An 8,803-nucleotide genomic window follows, 5' to 3' on the forward strand; every position below is an offset into this window, starting at 1 on the left:
TGCTGCCCCAGGCTCTGTGATGGTGGCCAGGTGCGGGACGCTGACTCACCCTTCCCACCATTGTGCTGTACTTCCCTGCTTCCCCCCGTCCCTGTCCCCATCCCTGGAGGGACTTTCCCGGGCTGTTTGTGCCAGGAGGTGGAAGCGATGCCAGCGGGCAACTCACCCTCCCTCATGATTTATCTGCCTGCGCCGCTTTCCCAGGCATGGCCATGGCGGTTTCCCTCCTACGTGGGGAACGCCAGTTGTGAGACTTGTCCAGGGCAGTGACAACAATTTTATTCAGCCTTTGAGGAGCTTTTTGCCCGTGGAGAATTTGCCACAAGCCCCGAAGGCACAGACAGCGTCAGGCCAAACACCTGCGCGCAGCGGGGCCGCCGGTCCCTCACCCCCGGCCCGGCGGGAGGAAGGTGCAGGTCCCCGGCGCCCACTGAACCTCGGAGAAGGGGACGGGGGAGCCCAACCGGCGCGGCCGACCCCCTCCGGCCTGGCCGGGGCCACTTGGAGCGGGAGCCGCCACAGCGCACGCTCGTGTACCGCGGGGCCGATGGACCCACAGCGCTGTCAGGATGGCCGAGCGGTCTAAGGCGCTGCGTTCAGGTCGCAGTCTCCCCTGGAGGCGTGGGTTCGAATCCCACTTCTGACAACTCGCAATAATCTTTTCTTGCGGGAGAACTGGCTTTTAAGCCTTAATTAAAGCTAATTGAGTTTAATTGTGTCGCGGTTTAATTTCTTTTTCAATTACCCCCTCCAGGCGGAAAAAGCTGCCGTTGCGCGGGGCAAAAGGGAACTGTCAGAAGTGGGATTCGAACCCACGCCTCCAGGGGAGACTGCGACCTGAACGCAGCGCCTTAGACCGCTCGGCCATCCTGACCCGTCCCACACCGTCTCCGCGCTAGCATTTCCTCAGGCCACCCTTCGCCGTGGTGCCGGGGCAGTCGTGGGGGGAGGGGGCAGGTGAGTGGGGGACGGCGGGTGTCACCTCCCAGCGACCGGGCGGTCAGCCTCGTCCCACCCCCGGGAAGGTGGTGGGCGGTGGAACCCCCCGGGATCCATCCCCAGGCAGGTGAAGGTCACCAGGAGCAGCCAGGAGGAGGAGCCCAGCTCGCTGATGGGACTGGCAGAGGAGGGGAGAGCAGCAGATATTGTCTACCTGGGCTTCTGCGCAGCCTTGGACATCGTCTCCAATCAGATCCCGCTAGACAGGCTGCTGGTATCCAGGCACGAAGCCTAGCTGGAGCCCACTCACCAGCGCTGGGGGTGCCATACTGGGTCCAGTCCCATTTAACATCTTCATTAACGATCCAGGTGATGGGGCACCCATCAGCAGGCTGGCAGATGGCACCGAAGTGGGAGGAGTGTCTGGTGCTCCAGAGGGTTGTGCTGCCATCCGGAGGGGCCTGGACAGGCTGGAGAAATGGGCTGACGGGAGCCTGCTGAAGTTGAGGTTGGTGAGACGCTGGCCCAGGTTGGCCAGAGAGGTGGGAGATGCCCCATCCCTGGAGACATTCCAGATCGGGCTGGACGGGGCTCTGAGCAACCTGCTCTAGTTGAAGATGTCCCTGCTCGTTGCGGGGGGCTGGACGAGGCGGCCTTTGAAGGTGCCTCCCAACCCAAACCGCTCTGTGGTTCAACAAGGTGACATGCCCTGGCCCTGGGGAGGAACAGCCCCAGGAGCCGGGACACGCTCGGGGACCAGAAGGCGGCCCCGGGCGCTGGCGGACACGGAGCTGAGCGGGAGCGGCTCGGGGCACTGGGGATGCCCCGGGCAGAGCAGAACCGGGGGCGGCGGGGGATCCCGGGGCGCCGGGCCCGGTGCTGGGACCCCGGTACGGAGGGGACGGGGCGGCGCGGCAGGGAGGGACCGCGGCATCTCCCCGCTGTGGGGATGCTGGGGCATTCGCGGGGGGTCAGCCCGGCCCGGCCCCCCGCAGCCCCACTGGCGACGGCCGGGGGAGGTGGCGGGGCCGGCCCCGCCCGGGGAGGGGCGGGCGGCGTCCCGGGGCCGCCCCGGTGCCGGTGCCCGCGGTATGGCGGGGCTGCCCGGCGCCCCGCGGACCCGCAGCGGTTCCCCGGGCCCCTACGCCGCCCTGCCCACTCTGGACGGCGCCTTCCTCCGCTCGCCGCTCGGGGGGCTGATGGTCGCCCAGGCCGTGAGTAGCGAGGAAGGGGCACCGGGGGGGGGGTCTCGGGTGGGGGGCGGCCATCCCACAGCGCATCACCCACCCTAACGCTTCTCTTCCTCGCCCTGGCTGGAAACGGCTCGGTTTCCCTTAGGCTGCCATCCCTGCCCCATCCTTGCTCTCCATCCCCAATTAACCTCTAAACCTCATTAGACATCCCGCAGCCCCCCCGCTTCTCTCCTCCTCCCCTCTCTGAAGCCAGAGGAACGTTTGGCTGCTTCTCCTCACGCCCTTTCCCGGTTGATACCCAGCTCGATGCCAGCGCCAGGTGTGGGCCGATCCTCATGGGCATCCCCACAGGGCACGAGCCAGGGGGTCCCATCCTGGCAGGGTCCGGGGTGGAGGGGGGGCTGTATGAAGCATGGTGGCCCCGACTGAGGTGTGTCGGGGCTGCTCCAGGGGTGCCGCCCGCAGGACTCAGCCCTCCAGGGTGTCCTCCCCGGCAGCCAGGCTTTGGCGGCCGCTCTCAGACAAGCCCCAGGGTCTTTGCGCCATTAAAACCAGGCAGCGGCATCGCCTACTCCTTTGCTTCAGCATCGGGGGCGACCGCAGAATGAACTTCTGCTGCTGCTCTCCCGTGGGAGCTGGGGCGTCCAGTGCAACGTGTGTGGGTAGGGGTGGGAGTTCGGCTGCATGCGGGGCCACGTGTGACCTCCCCCCATGTCTGCCCCAGGTGCTGCCCTGCTGCCGGGGAGGGAGCCTGTTTGCTCGTCCCCTCTCCCCCAGGCAGTGGCTGTGGGGGGCGGCAGCAGGACATGCCCTGAGCAGCTGCCATGAAACATAGAATCACAAAGTCACAGAGTAGTTTGGGTTGGAAAGGACCTTCAAAGGCCACCTAGTCCACCCACCCTGCAATGATAGGGGACATCTTCAACTAGATCAGGTTGCTCAGAGCCTCATCCAGCCTGGCCTTGAATGTCTCCAGGGATGGGGCCTCCACCACCTCTCTGGCCAACCTGGGCCAGCGCCTCACCACCCTCAGCGTAAAGAACTTCCTTACATCTAATAATACCTTCATAAACAGCTGGCTCCCTGCTCCAGTTTTCGACCCCTGGGCATGGCTGCGCTGGTTGTGACACAGAGCAGACGCTCGGGGAAGGCTCGGGGAAGGACACTGCCAGGGGGTGTCTTGCAGGAAGATGAGAAAAGAGAGATGGAGCCAAGATCAGCAGAAGGGACCCTTCAACCCCACACCTGGTCCCACCTCTCCAGCCCATTGCTGGGGCCGTCCCATTAAACTCGCTCGCCCAGCTCCCGTCCGCTGAGCCCTGCTGCCCCCCCAAACCTCTCTCTGAATGGCTCCTGCTTTTCTCCCCCCAGCCGCCGGAGCAGGGCAGCTCGCACATGCCGCCACCCGCTCCTGCAGCACACCAGGATTTTTCCTATACATGTTTCTTCCCAATACATATTTTGCGATCACGAGTGTTAGGAATGGATGTGAGAGACAAGGCGGCATTGTCGGGGCAGCCGAGCACCAGGGCGTTGTACTTGGGCAGGACAAAGGCCGTTGTGTTTCTTCAGTGACAATGAGCAATGCCGCTTACGCAGGGGCAGAGCGGCTTTTCCAAAGAGTCCTTCTCCTCCCCACTGGTGGGCGACGACTCCGCTGGTTCCCTGCCAAAGCGGAGGTGAGTGCAGGAGCCGGGTGGTGCTGGGGGCTTCACTTGGCTCTGCCCAAAGAGATCCCAACCCCAGCTGGGAACCAGAATACACCATTGCTGCATCTGGGACATGTTCTCACCCCAGCCTTGCCATGGGCGTCTTCCTGGGGCATTCGCTTGTGATGGGAAATGTGGAGGGTGCAGGGCTGGAGCATCCTTGCTCCCCAGGAATCATAGAATCATAGAATCACAGAATGGGTTGTGTTGGAAGGGACCTCTAAAGGCCATCTATTCCAACCCCCCTGCAGTGAGCAGGGACATCTTCAACTAGATCAGATTGCTCAGAGCCTCATCCAGCCTGGCCTTGAATGTCTCCAGGGATGGGGCCTCCACCACCTCTCTGGCCAACCTGGGCCAGTGTCTCACCACGCTCAAGCGGAAGGAAGCGGCGGGAAGGCTCCCGACTTCGCTCTGGTCCAGCCAGGAGGTGATGAAGGACGGTGAAGCAGAGCTCCCCAGCCCTCCCCCAGCTGCCGGAGCCCCGGCTCTGTCTCTCAGGGCACGGGCTGTGGTTGAGGCTGCGGAACGAACAGGGCAAATCACAGAAAGCACCATTTGCTTCGCAACAGCCTTTGTGTTTCCAGGCGCCGTCGCTATGTGCCGGTGTCTCAGCCTCTGCTTGCTCCATCGTGGGTTAGGGCATTTCTAAGTAAAAATACACCCACAAACTTGCTGCTCCAGGGAGCTCCCCGGGAAGGGGATGGTGAAGGCAGCTGCTCCCCGTCCCCATGGCTGCGGGCGAAGCAGGGCTGCATCTCCTCCAGGGTCCAGAGATCAGGGGCGGACACAGCACAGGGGAAAGAGAAAAAAATAATAAATGCAACGCCACCCAGGCTGGGCTCTTCCATCCCTGCCTGCCAGGCATCTGCTCCCTGCCACCGCCTCTGCCCTGCGGCTGTGCCAGGGGCTGCGGGGAGGGGAGAAAACGGCCCTGACCCGGTTCTGCTTATTTGTCCTTGAGCAGACCCAGGAACAGACTCACCTACCTGTTTTTTTTGTGGGTCGCTCTGCAGGCACAGGGTGCTGTAACTGCTATGCAGTTAAACCTGCTTAACGGGGAAAGGTGAGCCCTGGAAGGTGTACATACAGGAGGTATAAACCAGACCAGACCAGACCTGACCAAACAGCGGAGGGAAGCCGAGAAGCTTGCTTTTTTCTTTTCTAAATGATGCTGCACCTGGGAGAGGTCAAGGCTGAGCTGGGGCCCCAAGCAGCCCCCGTGTCCAGCTCTCATCCAGCCCATGAGATGTCCCTAAAGCTGAGCCAGCACCTGCACAGAGTGGCTCTGGGCATGGCGGTTTCTTGGTTGAGAAGGGACCTTTGGTGATGAGGATGCCCATGTTTCACCCATCCTGCCTTGCAGGACATCCCTGTACCAGCTCCTGGGTTTGTACCCATCCCTGAGCAACGAGGGTACCGGGGGGGCTCCCCGTCCTGAGCTGTCCCCAGGGCCCAGCCCTGCTCTGCGGCTCTCGCATGTCCCCGCTTTGCTGGAGCCAGGGTGACCCAACGACCGTAGGTGCTGGTGAGCGCGGGCTCCTGGGCCATGCTCAGCTTTCCACCTGCAGGAACCACCACCTGAACACTTCCCCATTTCACCCCGCAGGTGCTCGGCTTACTGGTGTGGGCGCTCATTGCCGACACAACGTACCACCTCCACGCGGCATATGGATGGGTGATGTTCGTGTCCATCTTCTTCTGGATATTAACAGTCCTTTTCTTCGTGACTTACCTCCTGCAACTTCCGCTGAAGTTCTATATGATCCCCTGGCCCCTCGTGGTATGTAGCCAAGAGGGAGTGAGGGGGGGAAACCGAGTGGGAAACATCCTGGGGAGATGGTCCGAGAGGACCAGGGCTTCAGGCTCTCCTGGGCTGATGGAACAAAGTCCCCTGCACTTTGCACAATGACATTGTTTCATTCTGCCCCTCAATTGCTTAGAAATTTTTCAAAACAAGGAGCCCTGTATCAATCCAGAAAGTAACAGCCACCACGTCACTGCTGCAGTCATGGTGTGAAACCTCTCAGCACAACCTGGGGTGCATTTAATGAGACGTCAGCCTGAGGTTTGGTCCCAGTTCAAGGGGCTGGTCCCTTCTCTGGTTTTCCTGGGGAAGAGGGAGGAACGGGAAACTGAGCCTTTTGCTCATCCCAGCACATACAAGCCTGAGCCGAGACCTCACGACCTCCTCTTTGCCTTCCCCAGCTGATGATCTTCAACGCTACAGCCACTGTCCTGTACATCACCGCCTTCGTAACATGCGCGGCCGCCGTCCAGCCTACGTCCTGGCGGCAGTGGGATTACAACCGGAGAGCTGCGGCATCTGTAAGTAGCAATGGGAAGATGAGGGCCGCGGGGCTGGGGTGGCCACCGCGCTCACACATGGGGTGTGCTCCTCTTCCAGTTCTTCGCCTGCCTCACGATGATCGCCTACGGGGTGAGCACCTTCTTCAGCTTCCGCGCCTGGAAAGGGCTCGGCAGCAACGCGGCCACCAGCCAAGTGACTGACCACGCGTAAGGAGTGGACAGCAAAGCCCAGCCATAGGCCACCCTGGGTCAGCTCATGCCGGGCTCGGTGGCTCGTAGCCTTGCGTGCCACCAGGTCTCGTTCTTGGACCAGCCTGTGCTGGCAGCGATGGTCAGTACCGGGTCGCATGGATGCTGCTCTGGGGTCTCTGATGATGCTTCCAGCTGATGTGCCCACGGCACAAACCTACCAGCGCCGTCACCAACAGCCTCGCTGGGAGGACACGGACTCGCTGGAGGCTGAAGCTTCTGCTCGTCATCGTCATCATTGGGGTTCATCCAGATCCTCACCGGAGCAGCTCCGCTGACGGGGCTCAGCCAATTCGGCACATTCCAGTACTAAAATTCACTAAACCAAGCCCAGGCTCCTGTCTCTGGCCATTTGCAGCTACAGCGTAATTCCAATTAACGTGATACATAAACAGCAGCATAGCTGGAGGATGTAGGCTAAGCAAAGGAAAACATCTAAACTCTTCTTGTATTGATTTCTAAAAATGGAAGCACAAATTTTATGCTTTAAATAAAAATCTTCCTAAAGCCAGCTCTGGAGCCTGTCAATAAAATCTCCGTCTCGTGAGAAGGCGGGACACACAGCACAGCGCAGAGCGGGCAGCAGAGATGTCACTGGCAGAGGCGACTGCCCCTTCCCGCCACCCACAGGCACCGCAGCCTGGCCCCAGGCAGGAGGCGGCAAGTCCGAGGCTTCGCCGTGCTTTGCTTTACCTACGCACCCGCACGCGCACACACACACATGTGAGCACACACAGCGTTGCGTCCAAGATGGCGAGAACGCGAAAGAGGTGCCGGGGGCTTCCACGCGCTCCCTCCTCCTCTAGGCTCAGCACCACCAGTTCACAGCACCACCTGTTAACCGGCAAGTCAATTTTGCCCATTAGCTACAGGTGTTATTCAAAAATTAAAACTAAGTCTGCCAACACTCTGGGGACACACAGAGTGCCCCAGGAGAACGCAGAACCACGCTGCATGGTGACAAACTCACCTTTCATTTCTTGGGGACGCGGGCTGGCGTTTGTCAGAACTAGAAGTGAGTCCCAGACAGACGCAGCGACCTTTCCCTTCACACCCTCCTTGCACAAGCTCATAAAAACAGGTGAAATGGGTTCAATTCATTTCGGGATATTTCTATGCAGGAAAGCTGGTGCACGGCGAGCTACACTGCAAAATTTAGCACATGCTCTGCACGGGAAAAGTTTTAACAGCTTGTCCACGGGGGCTCAGGAAATTTAACTGCAGCAATGGACGGTGTGAATTGCAAAGGACTGGACAAACTGCGTTAGCCCCGGGCCCATCTGCCCTCATTCGGTTTTCAGTGAGCTAAATGAAGGGTCTGGTTTCCACAGCTGTGGATAGGTGTATAAAAATCAGTAACACGAAGAAAATTAGCCTCTTCATGCATTGTTATGACAGCGTTAAAACTCTCCAAAGGTGAAGTCTGGCTTACACGCAGGAAGTCCATTACACAGAGAAATTTAATCTCCTTAAAAAGCCCCTCTGCCTGATGGAAAAATGCATCGAGCCAGGGACAAGTTACCCTGGGAACAGCAGCCGACAGAACACAGGCAGAAGAGAGCGGCATGGAGGGAGAAAGGTATTGCAGGAAACACTGACACCTTTCCCCATCCAAATAAGAATTCACCCCCAACTCTGCCTTGTAGCCTCAGAAAATTACAAGAGACCTCGCTTCAAATACAACAGAACTCCCTTCAGAATACAACCGCCTGAGGTATTCGCTTGTACGGCCATTAAATTAAGTAATTAATTGAAACAATTGTAATAGGAAAAGAATAAAAACTTTTGTTCAGGAAAAAAACAAAACGACAGGGATATTTTTAGTTTCAGCTGCAAATAATTATCCTAGCTCAACAATTAACAAATAAAATATGTCAACAGTATTCTTTTAAAATTTGATAAAATCTGTTCCCAACATCAAAAAATCAACGTTATATAAAGAGGTAGGAGTTAACTGAGGAACTTGGGTCCGTACACTGACAACAGAAAAACAACAAGATTTAAACCTTTTATATTTCTCTCATGTCAACCTCAGGATCCACACAGCAGGGGAGCCACATCTAGTTTGTATTAAAAACACGACCCAATGTTCTAATGTTTTTTGTTTGTTTGTTTGTTTTCTGGGAATAAACACCTGGGCGCATCGTCTCAGCTTGCTAACCACTCACGCACACCGGAGCACTGACTTCTGGGCTCCTGGGCAAAGCTGCTTTTCCCAGCCCCGGCGGGAGAGCTGTAAAATCCCGCGAATCCCGGTGGGACGCCGCCAGCTGATGGAGCGTCACGGCCGGCACTGCTGTCACCCGTTCCAAACCACCGCGCCACAACCTCGCCTCACGGGGGATGTACTCAGGGTGCCTTAGCAGGTTACTGTTGCTGAAAAGAGAATCAAACTCAGCTTGA

The 8,803-nt window shown here is 58.6% G+C and overlaps 1 protein-coding gene and 2 non-coding genes across 3 annotated transcripts; 2 read left to right on the top strand and 1 right to left on the bottom strand.

The window, feature by feature from the left end:
• Nucleotides 1-563: 563 nt before the first annotated feature.
• TRNAL-CAG (transfer RNA leucine (anticodon CAG)) lies at nt 564-646 on the top strand. The gene has a single exon. It is a non-coding gene; the product is annotated as a tRNA-Leu (tRNA).
• A 145-nt stretch (nt 647-791) lies between these two features.
• On the bottom strand, nt 792-874 carry TRNAL-CAG (transfer RNA leucine (anticodon CAG)). Its single transcript has one exon. It is a non-coding gene; the product is annotated as a tRNA-Leu (tRNA).
• Nucleotides 875-2,002: 1,128 nt separating this feature from the next.
• PLLP (plasmolipin) lies at nt 2,003-8,281 on the top strand. The gene is made up of 4 exons (XM_074583428.1): nt 2,003-2,153; nt 5,451-5,624; nt 6,050-6,169; nt 6,249-8,281. Exons 1-4 carry the CDS (start codon nt 2,031-2,033, stop codon nt 6,360-6,362), a joined length of 531 nt encoding a protein of 176 aa, XP_074439529.1. The 5' UTR covers nt 2,003-2,030; the 3' UTR covers nt 6,363-8,281.
• Nucleotides 8,282-8,803: the final 522 nt, after the last annotated feature.

The sequence above is a fragment of the Larus michahellis genome, chromosome 4 (genome assembly GCF_964199755.1).
Source record: "Larus michahellis chromosome 4, bLarMic1.1, whole genome shotgun sequence".
NCBI classification, from domain to species: Eukaryota; Metazoa; Chordata; class Aves; order Charadriiformes; family Laridae; genus Larus; species Larus michahellis.